Source organism: Clavelina lepadiformis, chromosome 9 (assembly GCF_947623445.1).
Source record: "Clavelina lepadiformis chromosome 9, kaClaLepa1.1, whole genome shotgun sequence".
NCBI lineage: Eukaryota > Metazoa > Chordata > Ascidiacea > Aplousobranchia > Clavelinidae > Clavelina > Clavelina lepadiformis.
Window position 1 is genome coordinate 11,609,373 of NC_135248.1, and position 15,938 is coordinate 11,625,310.

Consider the following 15,938-nt stretch of genomic DNA (forward strand, 5'->3'; position numbering starts at 1 on the left):
AGATTGATAACACATGGAAAAAGTGAGTAAACAACGTGGTATTTACCTTTGACTGTTTTGCGGGCAAGCTTTGTCGAGGCACCGGCTTATTTTCTCTGCGCCGTCGGCGAAGCATAACGTCCAATATTATATGACGTACAATCAAACATTGGCTTCGGGCGCCTTAAACACAATCTGTGACATTAAACTTGATCTAGTCGGTAATCCTTTTATCGGTTGTTCAAACAGTTATTGCGTCAGAAATTTATATGACAGGATTTCCACTCCTAACAATGAATTGTGTGTTCTAGAAACTTCCGTGTTGGAATAGGTACCGCCCACCCTTAACAAAGCAAAATAGTAAACAGAGTTATCGACTATAGAAAAATATTCGTGGCCTGACAGCGTAGATCTTTTGATAACAAAATCTTTTTTATTCTCTCGCCTTTCAAAAGAAAGAAGACTTCGTACTTTGAGTTTGCCACATATTCCTGTCAACCGATCACATTCATAAATATAAATCTTGGCATGGTACGGGACGAACTCAACGAAAGAATTGGAATGGTTTATACTTTACAACTTTTCAGAATAAGTTAGTCTTGTTATGCCATGAACCTTAAATCTTTGCACAAGCTTGTAGGCCTATAAGCGATCTGTAATATCCAATTTAAAGTAACAACAATACGTTTGAAAGAAACTTCACATTCAAAAAAAGAACTAATACGGTGGATTACGGTGCACTAATTACTATACGGTATAGTATGCATACCGTCTGTAGCAGTAGTTCTCAACGTTTCATGATTCGTGGCCACCTTACAGTGACCTTCAAAATCCGTGGCCCACTGCTTCTCAATAAAAAGTGTAGATTGTTGATTGCAAAACACTTTTTACTTCACTACTTCGTGTGCAGTATCCTTTGCGCCGTTAATTTTGCACAGCAAGCAGCACAAAAACGAGAGAAACGTTTGTCCCGTTTTGCCTCGTTTTCCCCTACTACTACACTATAACTCATTAGTGAGGCATCTGCTCGTGGCCTCCAAAGGCCATGCCCCCGGGATGAGAAACCCCGGCCTATAACATGCAGCTATAATTACACAAACTAATTATGCAGCTGTATGTACCAGGTGCCAATCAATCATACCTAAAAAGTGAACACTACTAAGTTAAACGTAACGAGTGGGCAAATTGTATTGTATTTACAGTTTGTACACATAAACGTTATCACAGTAGAAATGACAACCATTTGGAATTTGCGTTTGTAACTCGACCGATAAGAATCGCAAAATAATCACGAAACGACTGTTGCTTGAAGGTATATACAGCAGTGTAGTAGCTAGTAGGCATAAACATTATTTCTACTACATATATATGAGTCATTTATGGAACTCATATAGCTAGCGACAATAAAATATCTAACGTATAACCAAGCAAGCTGTCGTACGAAAACCCAATGATTATGGCAAACTATATCATACAATACATTACTCACAGTTTAAAATCAGTGATGCGTTCGACTACGCCTCACACAAACAATAATAAGCTTCTAGCTAAGGCTTGAATGTTAAGCTTGGTGCTACCCTGTTTCCTGTATATTTTATTGCTATACAGAAGAGTATACCTTTTTGTTTTCAGCGCAAGAGGCAGTTTTTGAATAATAATTTTAGTTTTTCAATAAATAATTTTGAATTATTATCTTGTATCTTATTCATATTTCGTCATTGGCGGTGGGGAGTTTGGCGCTAACCTGATTGTATACTGGTCAAACAAGTACTCTCACAAACGAACAACAAACGGAAAAAGTGGGAAAGTCCTGAGAGCTTAAAGCGTTTAAACTTAAAATCAAATATCGATGTATTGTAAATATTTTTATTAATAACACAGCCCAACAAAAAAAAATTTTTTTTGAGGTGCCAGCGATGTTTCAACGGATTTAGGGTAATTTGAGGTCGCTGATTCCGAATTTGGCATTGGTTTTGCTGAATTGGTTCTAGTTTTCGAGATATGGTTATTTTCTTTATTTCAGCATTTTTCACTATTTCTGGCATTAGTGACAGTGTTTTAGCTATCACGTCATCGTTTGTGTTTAGGTTGAAACCTCAGAATAGACTCAATTGTGATTCTCATTAAATAGACCTGCCTTATTTGTCGATGTACTGATAAAAATGCGTTAATTTCTCATGATTTCTTGAAATATTTAATGCACTGAAGGAAAGAATCGCTGACCTTGATCAAGTTTGCTTCTTTCGAGTTGCAGGTGTATAAAACGTTATTCTTCTTAAAACTAGTTAGTAAGGCGACCGGTTGAGCACTGCAAAAGCATTCCCTTACCTGCGTTTACATCAGTACCAGATTTGCAAGAAACAGATATTGAGGAAAAGCATGAAATGGAACATTTACGAAGAAAGCTCTTTCACTCCCGTCAAGTCCTTTCAGTCAAGATGCAGACCTTGAATATTGAAATGATATAACTGGACTTCTCCTCAAAATGAAAGTCCTAGACTACAAACAAGAAGACTGGCGATTGTTTATAGACAGCTCTACCAGAAGTTTAAAATGCATTCTGTTGCATAATGGCAACTGCTATTCATCTCTGCCAATTGCTCATTCAACAAAACTGAAAGAAGAGTATGAAAATGTGAAATTAGTTTTACGGAAGATCTGCTATGCCGAGCACCAGTGGTCAATTTGTGTTGACTTAAAGATGGTGAACTTTTTGCTTGGACAGCAAAGTGGATACACTAAGTATCCCTGCTTTATGTGCTTGTGGGACAGCAGGGCAAAGACCCAGCACAGGGTAAAAAAGGCATGGCTCACAAGAGAAAATCTAGAAGTAGGCAAAGCAAATGTGATTAAAGAACCTTTGTTTCAAAGAAAGAAGATCATTTTACCACCTCTCTATGTCAGGCTGGGGCTCATGAAACAATTTGTAAAGGCTTTATATAAAGATGGTGATTGTTTTAAATATTTTTGTAGATGTTTTCCAAAACTGACAACCGAAAATTTGAAAGCAGGCATTTTTGATGGGCCTCAAATTCGCAAATTAATCAATGACTCAAATTTGGAACAAGCATGAACAATGTGGAATTCCAAGCTTGGTCTTGTTTTGTGTCTGTGGTGAAGAACTTTTTTGGAAACCACAAGGCAGAAAACTATGCAGAGCTGGTAGAAAATATGCTCGAGACCTACCAACAGGTAGGGGCAAATATGAGCATTTAAGTGCACTATCTCCACAGCCATTTGGAAAAATTTCCTGACAAATTGGGTAATTTTTCTGAAGAACAAGGGGAGAGATTTCATCAGGACATAAAGGTGATGGAAGAATGATACCAGGGCAGATGGGAGAAGAACTTGATGGCAGACTAATGTTGGTGTTTTCAGCACGATTGTACTGACGTCCGCCATAAAAGAAAGTCATACAAAAAGCGATTCACCATCAATTATATATAAAAACAGACTTATTACGCACTGATTGATTTAGTATTGTGATATTTATGCATTTGACTATATTACTGGCTATTGTCCAAGTGTATTACAGTTGGCTGATACCTGAAACCTAGTATTGCGTTATGTGTGACATGAGTGGAATTTCCGAAAGTGAAAAATCTAAATATCTCAAAAACTAGAGCCAATTGAGAAAAATGATTGTCATTTTCGAAATCAGCGACCCCAAATTAGCCTAAAATCGTTGTCAAATCCTTGGCACAAAAAATCGTGTTGACCAGTGTAATCTTTAATTGTCAATATTTGAAATGTGCCCTCTCGTCCTTGCCACGCTACATCTTTCAACACCCTTCCTATAGCTTGACCATAACTATGGAATGCCGTTACCGCAAAAAATGACAAAAAATGATTTAGAGTAATTTATGAAAAATCACTTAGTTTAAAGCGTTTCTATTGAATCACCACGTATCATGTTTTAACAAAATTGTTTAAATAGTATCTTGTTTTATTGACGAGTACGAAAGAAAATCATTCTTTTAAAGTAATTTTTAGAAATTCACATGATTTAAAGCGTTTTTTTTAATTAATCAACATTTTTTGGACAAAACTGTTTAACAATAGTTTGCTTTGTGGTAATATATACAAGTTAGGACAAGTTTCTGTGAAACATTTTTGATTTACCGCTCATTTATTTGAATAACTCTTGTCATAGAATATAGATTTTATTCTTTTACGTTACCAATCTCATGAATAGCGTATATCGATTTAATAAAAGTAGCAGTTTACTAAGTGTGATCATAAAAAAGTTTTGATTTGTAAAAAATAATTTTTTCAAAGTTGTAAATTAAAATAAGTGAACATATTCGAAAATCTGTGATTTACAAAAAATTACTTTTGTGAGAAGTGATAATTTGAAAATTGTCATTTCTGATACCCAATGATTTATAAAAAAGCAATCTGTGATAAAAAAAAAGGCAAGTTGTGTTTTGAAATATATAAACTTGTTAAGAGAAGAGGTGATGTGCAACATGTCGTTTTTCAGAAGCCATAAGTGAGAAATTGACGTTTATGTAAGTGTTACGTTTTGTTGTCCTAGCTCTTAGATTTACAGATTTACAGGCACATCTTTACATCTACAACTACAACAAGTGTAACAAAAGTAATTAAAATATTAAATTTGGAATTTGAAACATAATTTTGTGTAAATAATTGTTACATTTAAAACCTTTTCATAAAAATGCGATACTTTAAATATCTTATTTAAATAATACTATTGCCCTGTTAAACGATTAGTTAAATAAATGCTTACAAAAAAGTGTACTTTAAATAGCTCACATTGAATGGCTACAAATCATATTTTAATAACCGAAATGTGCAAGATATTTTTTCAAAAGAGATGATTTAAAATAAGAAGATATTTTACCAAAGTAAAATTTCCCTTTTATAATTGTGAAAACAACATCTTAAAAGAAGTATAAAATGATAACTTGGTTGGTTACTCCAATATGCTAAATGTATCTGAGCTTAACTCAATTTTTAATACTTCTTTTGTAAATGACACAGACAAGGAACAAGATGGCTGCCAAGTGTCAAATGAATTATATTTTTATTCTCATAACATAAGGGATGTTATTAAAACTAACAACTATAATGAAACTTTCATGAGTATGAATATAAATGTAAGGTCCATAAACAACCCAGTTAATTTTACGAAACTGGAAGCATTAAACGAATCTTTGCAAACCAAACCAGATAAAAATGATATACAAGAAACTTGACTGAACAGTGGTTGCATTGTTCAAGCCATACAGAATTGGTGGCAATAATGTTGTAAAACTTGTTAAACAACATCGCCTTGACTTGTTAAACAAGAGTTTAAAGTTGTTAAACAGGTTAATGTATCATTATCCACTCGGACTGTTGTAGATGCTCTTAAGGTAGCTGAGGTGATTCCAATCTATAACAAGGGTGATGTCAAGGATTCCAAAAGTTACAGACCTATCAGCCTGCTATCGCCATTTTCAAAATCTTGAAAAAGCTTATGTTGGGTAGAGTGGAAACATTTAAAAAAAACATAAACTAGTATATAACAATCAACTTGGTTTTCGTGTCCACTACTCCATCAACCTTCCAGCTTCTTCTACCTTACTGATAAGTTATACAACTCCCTTGAAAACGAAGACTCTGTATTTGGCATTTTCCTGGACCTGTCCAAAGCATTTGATAGGACTATAGATCACCAAATGTTACTAACCAAACCTCACTATTACGGTATCAGAAGCATCACACTAGACTGATTCAAAAGTTATCTGCGCAACCGTCAGTAACTTGTAAACTGTTGCGGTCAAATTTCCACCACCAAATGCACCATTAGAACCGGTGTCTCACAGAGGTCCGCTATTGTTCTTAATCTGGGTCCGCTATTGTTCTTAATTTACGTAAATGACTTACCTCAAAGTCTAAAGTTCTGTGACTCAATAATGTATGCAGATGATACAAATCTTTTTGTGTCAGGTAAAATCTTGAATGAAGAAAACTATTATTTAAACAGTTTTGTCAAAAGATGGTGATTAATTAAAAAAAAAACGCTTTAAATCATATGAATTTCTAAAAATTACTTAAAACAGATGATTTTCTTTCGTATTCGACAACAAAACAAGATACTATTTAAACATTTTTGTTAAAAACGTGATACTTGGTGACTCAATACAAACGCTTTAAACTAAGTGAATATTGATAAATTGCTCTAAATAAGTCATTTTTTTGCGGTAACGGCATTCCAAACATAACACCCATAATACCCCTCAATATAATCAGTTCGTAATTAAAGCATGTACACACAATAACAATGTTGCTTGAAAAGGAGAGGGGTTGTGCACTCTATGACAATCGTTAAACTAAGTATCAAAATTTAATGTGCTAGTGACACGGTTTTTGTCACACAAAAAAACTGTTCAAATGCATCAGCACTGCTGAAAAAAAAGGTCTAAGCAAATTTGCTAATTATTATTGTGAAACACGACATGTCGTTCACAACTACATGGCATGAAGCTTGCTAAAAATCATTACTCAAAAAACAATGTTTGACATTTATTTCAGGGTAAGTTAAATGCTCCCTCTCTCCCCTTCCCCAATTCCGGCCTGTTTCATTAATCGAGTTGAAATCTATCGGAAGAAGTTAACAATCTAACAATGTCTCGCAGAAGTAAACAAATTTTCAATTCAGGTAGTTTTGCTTGTAGTTTTCTTCTGGCGGTCATTTATGCTAAAAAACGACTGAAAATTATGAATTTGTTACATGAATATGAAAGTGTGATTATGTTGTAATTTAAACTATAACTTCCATTTCCACCTAAATAAAGTTGAGCAAAAACGGCGTACGAGATGAGTGATTTGTTGGAACTCACTGTTTTAAATGAAGAGGTAAAATCGACAACTGCCGCTCTTCACAATGGCAGTGGGTCGTCTTCGCCGTTCATGTCAAGGTTTGCGTTCTTTATCTTGTTTCTCTTCGCGAACATCAGGTTTATTTCTTGGAACGTTTTATTTTTGGTCTCCGGAACAACCATTATGATATAGACAGTGGCAACCACACATACAGCAAGAAAGAATAAGAAGACGTATGGACCCATTGCTTTCTAAAAAATAATGTCCGGTAATTTTAGAATTATAGACTATAGACATAAAATTAGTAAGTGCTTTAATGATAGCAGAAAAATCGTCTTGTCTTTTAGCGCTACTGCCATATCTAGCCTAAAATTATTGCACTTAGCGTGTCAAACAAAGAAGAAATCAATATACTGACAGCATTAGATTCTGTTGATTTGCGTACTCATGGTTCTGTTGGCTTAAGGTCACTGCACGAGATTACATACAGCAGGTAATTGCAGAAAAAACGACATTATTTACCTGCATAAAAGGAAAAATCAAGGCAAGTGTGAAGTTAAAGGTCCAATTTAATCCAGAGCCAATAGCTGATGCAGCAGGCCTTGTTGATTGCCGGAAGAATTCGGTTGTCAAAATCCAAGGAACTGGGCCTAAATGGGGCAAATGGGAGGATGTAACGCTTTAAACGCAACCTGCAATGTCCACTTTCAAGGATAAAAACAGGGAAAAAACTTTTTCAGCAAAAGCAATTAGTGAAAGTCAGTCAACATTGTACCTGGCCCAATGGCAAAACCGATGATAAAACCGATCACTGAAGCTATGCTCAAGTAAGACATCCAAGATATCTCATCTTTCAGGTTTAAAGATGCAGTCATAAGAGCACAAAAAACTGCAGCAATGGCATAGCCTCCGGCTAGAAGTATTTTTCGTCCTGCTGCATCCATCAAAAATACCTAAAAAATTAATTTACACTTCTGTTACCGAACTTCAACCAATGTACAATAAATACTGATTACAGAGTTCCTAATAACTCACCGATATGATTGTCATAACAACGTTTACAGAACCCACGCCAACTGATGCGTAATTCTGCATGCTCGCCGGAACTCCAGCGTCTTCCAGAATTCGATTGAGATAGAAGAAGATCTAATTCCAACAAAATCAAAAGGTGCATTTCCAAAAACACATCAAGCAATTTTACAATTGTAACAAGCCGTTTGGAAAAAAGTGTTTTCGCCTGCTAAATTTATACAACTTACAGCGTTAATTCCACAGAGTTGCTGGACCACTTGCAAGAAGACAACAGAAATCAATTGCCAGCGAACTGGTTTGTTTTTTAGCACTTTCCAGGCGGACAATTGTTGCGTTTGTTTCTCTGCGTCCGCCTCGCGTCGCATTTCCCGTATTTCGTTGGAGACATCTCTCGTTCCCCGAAACTTAGTCAGAGCTTCATATAATTGAAAACGTGAAGGATGTTTGGATAAGATATTTCACTTGGGCACATAATACTGTAATATTTTAGTAAGATACACGATGCTAATATAGATCTACAGTTCATTGCTTAACCAGCCACTAAAATTGATTTATACTTTCCATTTGCTCTTACGAATAGCGAGCAAAATAAAGTGGAATTTGTTGTAACACACTTTCGAAACTGATATTGCATGTTTTCCCCAGGTAATATTGTCAGTTTGAACGTATGCTGCCACATTGCGCATTATCGAAATAGATATACTTAATAGCCTTGTATAATTTGCTAATTGCAAAAAAACACATTAAAATTTCATTAAAAATCATTTGTACCTTCCCTAGCTTTCAGCTCGTTGCTTTTGTCGATCAACAAGGATCTTGGACTCTCAGGAAGAAATGGAAGAACACAGAGTTGGATGATTGAAGGGACTCCCGTGAAGGCGAGCAGCAGAGGCCAAAGTTGTTCTGTGCCAAGTATTTCGTTCAGACTTAAAACTTGTGCAGTGAGAAGACCTGTTAAGCAGAACAAGTTGATTGCGTCTTAAGATCAACGACTCCAAGACCGTGCTGTAAAATGAAACATATTATAACCTTATCATTCATATGATCGATTTACACGAGATCTTTCTTGAGTAAACAGTACACTCAAGAACGCCATGTGCGCAAACAAATGTACATACCTCCCAATTTAGATGATACGGTAAGAAACGAAAATGTTAAACGTAAAGATAACATTGTAAAGTGATGTATCTGACGTTAATAACAGACACGCCTCTTTTATTTAAACATTGCTCAATTACTCACCAACTGTGATCGAGAGCTGATGAACGACTCCAACACCTCCTCGTATACGTTTCGGCGATATCTCTCCAATGTATAGTGGCACTACTCCCGTTGCCAGACCTACATGAAGTAAAATATGTGACTAAAGTATGTATGTTACTAACAAGGCATGGTTGAGTTGAACGTTTGCCGGTGTATACACTAGTGCTTATAGTGAAAATGCACTCCCAATCTATACAGCTTTCTCGGTAATGACACGTATGTTTATATAAGTATGGACTTTATTTTTATCGCGTTGATTAATAAGGTTTATGCACTAAAATGTTTAAGTTATTGTTGTCGTATATTGCTTAAGCCGACTTTTGTAATGGTGCTGCTGTAATGATTAAGTTACAAATAGAGCAGGCTACAATAACAAGAAATAACCATAAATTATAATTAATACTTGAGATGATAGCACCAGTACTGAAGCTATAAAAATAGACGTGATGCGACGAATAGCGAATAATTGCTTGTTCGTATGCTTGCGGCAGCTGACGTCTCACCAAAGAAAAACTGAAGAAAACCTACAGCAGACTAACCTGCTAAAATGCCTAGAAGAAACCTCGCAACAATAATCATCTCCAAAGAGTCGGCAACTTTACTGGTTCCCATCAAAATAGCGCCGACGATAGAAAGAGAATTGCTTGCCAATAAAGTCCCCTTCCTAGAAATATGTTATTGCCAAAACCTTTACATAAACCCATAAACCTACTTAGTAGTAAAAACAATATTTCCACAATTTTTCGAGATCGATTTCGTTCTTAATATAGCATTTGAAATTACTTTTATGAAAGAAGACCTTTGACCCTAAACCAGTTTGCTAGAAAATTTGCTGAAACAGCGTTACGCTTGATGGCTTATGCTGTACAAGAAGGTTATGTCAAGAAACATTAGGCTACATGTTTAAAAGTAAGACACCCTTTAGCCTGCTGTTATTTATTCTACTATATTATCTCTAATATATCCGATGAAAAATAATTGAATTCTTTTACACACTAATGCGCAGTTATTGTTAAACATAGTTTTCAACTTACAGTACTTCTGTACTTACTAAAACATTTTAAATTTAGTCATTAAATTCAATATTTCGTTTGCGTAAGCAGTATTATCTATGCAACTACAGAAGCAAACAACTAAATCGTACAACTAGGCCAACCACCGACTGCCCCCTATAAAAGTACATGTCTACAGCAGTTTACTGTTACAATGAGAAAAAACAGTTCTAAATAGAGCCTGATGTAGAATGTATCAACGTCTGAATGAGGATAAAGCAAGATGGCTTACGTATAATAACTAAATACAAACGTTAACTGCAAACACCTTCCCATTTTCTTCACACAAAATCCCGTTGAAAAAGATCCTACCATCCCTCCTACTGTGTAAATAGACACTGTGAACGACCAGAGGAAAAGCTGGGAGTCTGTTAACTCTTGCTCCTCATTTTCTTCGTTAACTTTCTCTACGCCGACGGTGGCTGGATTCAGTGGATAATCAGTAGGCCCATTCTAAAGTAGTCGAATTTATATGAAACTGAAAACTTTATAAAATTAGCTTAACTGACGTTGGATTAATTGGTTGGAAAAAAAACGAGCAGGCTACAAAAAGCGACTACTTCATACCATAGTGCTCACCACTCCATGACTTGTGTTGTAAACGCTAACCAGAGTGAGAGGCTCTGCAGTTGTGTTACTGATTTCATCCAGGTCAAAGAAGTATGACTGTATTAACTGTTAATTTCGGAATCTCGTTTAAGAGCACATCATGTAGCTCATTGAATAGTTTGCTTGGGGCTTATTAAAATAGTCTTACCTTAGCCGGAGCATTAACAACTGCAATGTTGTAGCCATATTGGAATGAACTACCAAGGACAGAGATTGCAACAGCAGCTACGAGAAGTGCAGTCAACTTTTGATTCTAAAACATAAATTCGATAGACATGTGATGTGTATTATGCAGGCTGACTGCGAGCGATTTAAGCTGTGTTCATGAGTGCAGAATTGCAGACGTGTGCAATTAGGTCTTATATTACTTAATACAGGAAACAATAATTTTAATGCCATTTCCATTTTCCTACAGTAATCCTCTTGTAGGCCTATGTAGAAATTGCGCAACACGCCACTTGGGCCTGTTTTATTACCGGGACCTGGACGTGGCCACGTGGGTACATAGTACCCAGCTAGAGAAGCGAAATTACAGGTTACCGCTGGATTATCACTTTATGAAAAGATATCAACTCACCTCCTGATCTGCCTCTGATTCAGCCATCTCTTCTATTGTTTTACCAACGATAAGTAACGGTTTAACTCTGTAGAGGTGACTTTGCAAAGGAAATCACGTAAAACTGCTGGTAAAGAAATACTCTGTAAGCCTATATTTAATTCTGCCGGCTACGTCTACCTGCAACAAGCTTGAATGACTTTGGTTTACATGGTTATCTATTTTCTTCAAACATTAACCAGTATACAAACAACATGTCCTTTTCCTCAATGGTAGAGAGTGGTTACGAGCTATGTAAAAAATATCGCTAGAGTAACAGTAAATTTTCTTCTTACGATAAGTCAAAGTACACTCACAGAATTGTTATTTCATCAGTTTTATGTAGGCAGGCACACAGCTAGAAATTAGTGCTGACCAGAGTTTTAACTTGCTTCTGTTCACAAGGTTTTGTTTGTATTACACCTGACCGACAAACTAAATGTGACATATTTTTGAAAACTTTCACATGTAATTCTTGTAAGAAAATTTTTGTAAGCCCATTACAGTGCTCCTGTATTAGTATAGGCCTGTACAGGCTAACACACACATATATATATGTGTTGGCCTATATATCCTGTATAGGCCAACACACCATCGATGATGGTGCACCCTTTTAATAAGATTTCGTCATTCCGAAACAGTTTAACTGGTGCAAGCATCTACGAATTTTACTTATGCAGCATTCGCTGTTAAACAACAGCTGATATAAAACCCTAGATAACCAACTCTGAAACTTTCTCTTTTAAAGTCAAGTGCTGCCAAACTGCTGCTTGGACACAGCATGCAAAGATTAGGACAAAAACTTTAAAAAATCTTTTATTTGTTTATTCAGGAAAACTCAATGTGCAACCCGCATTTTCAGATACTCAGTCAATTTAACATTCCAGGATGAAACGCGTTAATCACTGGTTTCTCAGCATAAGATGATCTTCGTCTTTCATCTCAACATCCGGATTTTTTATTTTGTTTCTCTTCACAAACATCAGGTTTATTTCCTGGAAAGTTTTGTTTTTTGGTTTTTGGGACAACAGTTATGATGTATATAGTGGCTGTGACGCATACACCGAGGAAGAACACGAATACGTACGGACCCATTGCTTTCTACAAAGAAAACGTAGCCACAATAAGCAACCTGGGAAGCTGGACATAAGAATTTATTTTAAAAAATAAAAAGAGTTACAATCAAACCGAACTGGTCGTAAGATGAAATAAGCAAGTTTGAATAAGCTCAGAGCGGATGAGGTTTAGCGTTACTTGTCTAAAGGTCAAGTTGCTTGTTGCTATATACTTCAAACCTGCACGAAAGGAAAAAGTAACGAAATCGTAAAATTTGAAGTCCAGTTGAGCCCTGACGCGATTGAAGATGCAGCAGGTCTGCAGTACTGTCTGAAGAACTCAGCAGATGACAACCCAGGTACTGGACCTGAATGGGCAAAACTATAAACCTTCCAAGGAAATCAAACGCTTCGAACCAACAAAACTAAAATGTGATGAAATGACACATGAGTGCTTTGTTGTGCATATCTGGCCCAATCCCAAACCCGATGATAAAACCGATCACTGAAGCTATGCTCAAGTAAGACATCCAAGATATCTCATTTTTCAGGTTCAACGATATAGTCATAAGCAAACAGAAAAAGGCAGCAATGATAAAACCTCCAGTCAAGAGCACTTTTCGTCCAACTCTGTGATTCGTCCATTATGATTAGGATGAAATAATGCAATTTCACGATTTGCAAATACTAATACATAGATTTAAGTTAGTTACCTTCCCATTTTCCTAACACAGGGTCCAGTCAGAATAGATCCGAACATTTCACCGACGGTGCATATTTAGACTTTTATCAGTCACGTCCAGGTTTTTTTTTAAGGTTTGGTTTGGGTGACCGGTAAGTAGGTTTAAGAGACCGCAAGTGTTTCATTTAAATATCAAAAAATAGCGATATTTGCAAGTCCAAATTTTGGGAAACCGCTGGAGAAATTTGGGGGACCGTTTCGGTCACCCAAAACACCTTAAAAAAACACTGGTCACATCATCTACGGTTTACAAGTTCCATCTTTTTTGGAGTTTGACGCATAATTTAGCTGTAGTAGTTTAGCGCTCTTGAAAGCAAAAATCGAGGTTTATTACAAAAACGCAGAGACCTATTGTGAGATTATTCCCAACACCAGACATCCCACCAGTTTAATTGTTTGGAGACTTGGCTTTAGTTAGAGAAGTGCAATGTTGCTATTGCCGTTTTGTGCAAATGGCACTGTTTATAAAACACATTAATTTTAAAAAAGCATTTGCCGATAAGGCAATAATTTCTCAACTTAGAAATTTGAACAAAAATATAATTAGGCCTATCCCACTACATGCTTATATACTTAATGGTGTGTTGCAGACAGACTTACTTCATGGCTTCCTGGGTCATGATCCAGCAGCGGAGGACAGACTTTAGTGCAATTGATGCTAGTTGTTTGATTTGGAAAAATGCTCTGAACGACCTGATTGCCAAAGCCTACAGGGTTACATGACTGACAAGTAAAGTTCAGTACATAATAAAGATTCTAATTCACCCAAATCAGCCCCTTTGTAAAGACGTTAAAATTCAACACTTTTAGCTGATGATAAGAAAGTTAACTACCTGCGCGTTTGGTACAATACTTACAACAGCCATGTTGTAGCCAGATTGAAATGAACTCATAGAAGAGGTAAGTACGGCAAGGACCAACGTCAAAGTGATTCCACCTTACTAAACAAAATTCAGATATCACATATTGGACTTTTGTTTAATTTTTCGCTTTACTGAAAACGTTTGCAGATATGTGTTGGTTGTCGATTTAACTCACCTTATAAACAGGCATTCTTAAGTGCTACAATGAGTAGAATACGAATATGAAGTATCGTAACGTATCGTACGCATAGAAGTAAAAAAATTCCTTTCTAGCAACGATGATAAAATTCAGAGCACTATAAGAAAACTACAGTAGAAACATCACTACGATTAATCAATAATAAAATGTGGTAAGAGCTTTTTGTTACCAAATCAGTGCTGTAGCCCTCAGTTTTATATTTATCTCTGCCCTCCAGCAGCTTGTAAATAATACTTTCATTATTTAAATTGACTATTGTGCAATGTTGTAATACGGTAAGTCTAAGTCACGTTTCATGCTCCAAGAAATAAACTTTAAACACTGCTTGAAAGCATATCACGAAGCTAGCATACATGACCTCACGGCTGAAATTGGCGAGACACGTAAATTCCAATTCGAACAAATTGCTGACCACAATCACAAAACACAAGGTAAGCCGTTGTTCTCAATCTGCAATTTGCTACTTTTTCCAACACAGGAGGTTGCGGCAAAGTAGGCTGTCACTAACTAGTCATTTCCGAATTAGAAACTGATAGGTAATAACTTATTGTCGTTAAGCTCAAAACCCAAGTACTTGTGCTTAATTGAATTTACCATATTGTTATTTCCTTTATTTCTACTACTTAGCTCACCTCGTAACTAATATAAGACTAAGTTGCTCAAAACCCATATATTATTGTTCAGCAGCATATAATGCTTTCATTGCGAATACTTCGCCCAGGCGTACTTGCCTGTTACTGCTGCGAATTTTTGTTGAACTACACTTCCTATCCATGGAAGTTATCAAAATTGCTTAAGTTGTCATAGCTTTGGATTTCGCTTTCGGATTTGTGCAATGTCTTGATCGAAGTTCGTACAAATATTGCTTATAGCAATAAGTGGCATTACAACAAAATAGTAAAGTTTCATTGACAAAGCTTATTACTAGAAAGGTAAATCGCTTTAACTACGGCAGAACTTCCTATTATCCTTTGCTTTACTTTTTAGACTTTAGCCTTTCGTTGCCCATAAATTTGCACAACAACCAAGCTCTAATGATTTTCAAAACCAAGCGATCAAGCGATCAATCCAAGCGATTCCAAAAATCTCCAACTAACACACAGACCCCGGGCTTATTTGTAACTACGCACCATTTAATTACCGCTCGACACAGCTTGTTTTAAAGATAGGCAAAGTGTTGTCGGGATATAGGACAATGAATCTCTGTACAAAAGTTTAAACTAGCAAAATTGCGGAAGTGAAAGCAACTTTAGGTAGTTACAAAAACTTACAACAGCGTCGGCAAAGCAATGAAGCTACGGATGTAAAGTGCCTACATTTCCTTTCACACTCGGTAGCGCACGCTAGATCTGCAGTCACAGATAAAATTTCACTTCGATTTCTGACATAAATAACTGTTGCAACTGTAAACATCCGTTAAACAACTACATATCATATAATCAACGGTTGCAAAAGTTTATTATACTGTAAATGGTCGCGTTTAGAAGTTTTCGTTTACCAAACACGTTTCAGTCATAGGTGTTCGCATTTCTTAACACGTTAAAGTTGTTTTAATGTGTTTTTTATTTTTATTAATGTTGTATTACTGTCATAGTCTTTTATCAGTAATTTATGCAAGCGCTATATGTGTTTAAGTATAAAGTATAAAGCATTTCGTCTCACAATATGATAAAGAGATATAATACTTTGAAATGAAATATTTAAATAATAAATAAATAATA

At 35.9% G+C, this 15,938-nt stretch overlaps 1 protein-coding gene and 1 long non-coding RNA gene across 5 annotated transcripts; both read right to left on the reverse strand.

Annotated features, from left to right (window-relative positions):
* Window positions 1–5,905: 5,905 nt before the first annotated feature.
* On the reverse strand, window positions 5,906–11,612 carry LOC143470386 (solute carrier family 2, facilitated glucose transporter member 5-like). 3 transcript variants are annotated; one of them, XM_076968496.1, is made up of 13 exons: window positions 11,341–11,612; window positions 10,912–11,016; window positions 10,734–10,829; window positions 10,423–10,607; window positions 9,642–9,766; window positions 9,082–9,180; window positions 8,611–8,790; window positions 8,067–8,254; window positions 7,843–7,953; window positions 7,583–7,760; window positions 7,330–7,457; window positions 6,828–7,058; window positions 5,906–6,669 (listed from the first exon to the last, which is right to left on the reverse strand). In XM_076968496.1, exons 1-12 carry the CDS (start codon window positions 11,365–11,367, stop codon window positions 6,867–6,869), a joined length of 1,614 nt encoding a protein of 537 aa, XP_076824611.1. In that variant the 5' UTR covers window positions 11,368–11,612; the 3' UTR covers window positions 5,906–6,669; window positions 6,828–6,866. The 3 variants fall into 3 exon arrangements, with proteins under 3 accessions (XP_076824611.1, XP_076824610.1, XP_076824609.1); XM_076968495.1 differs by having other exon boundaries at window positions 5,906–6,685; XM_076968494.1 differs by having other exon boundaries at window positions 5,906–7,058.
* A 466-nt stretch (window positions 11,613–12,078) lies between these two features.
* Window positions 12,079–15,226, reverse strand: LOC143470726 (uncharacterized). Of its 2 annotated transcripts, none has more exons than XR_013119393.1 (4): window positions 14,194–15,226; window positions 14,013–14,096; window positions 13,756–13,848; window positions 12,079–13,461 (listed from the first exon to the last, which is right to left on the reverse strand). It is a non-coding gene; the product is annotated as an uncharacterized LOC143470726 (long non-coding RNA). The 2 variants fall into 2 exon arrangements; XR_013119394.1 differs by having other exon boundaries at window positions 13,756–13,862.
* Window positions 15,227–15,938: the final 712 nt, after the last annotated feature.

Coding starts and splice junctions, on each gene's coding strand:
- LOC143470386 (XM_076968496.1), bottom strand. CDS start 11,367: ATGGCTGAATCAGAGGCAGATCAGGAG. Junction 11,017..11,340: donor AATCAGAGGCAGATCAGGAG/GTGAGTTGATAT, acceptor TTTATGTTTTAG/AATCAAAAGTTGACTGCACT. Junction 7,761..7,842: donor TTGTTATGACAATCATATCG/GTGAGTTATTAG, acceptor TTAATTTTTTAG/GTATTTTTGATGGATGCAGC.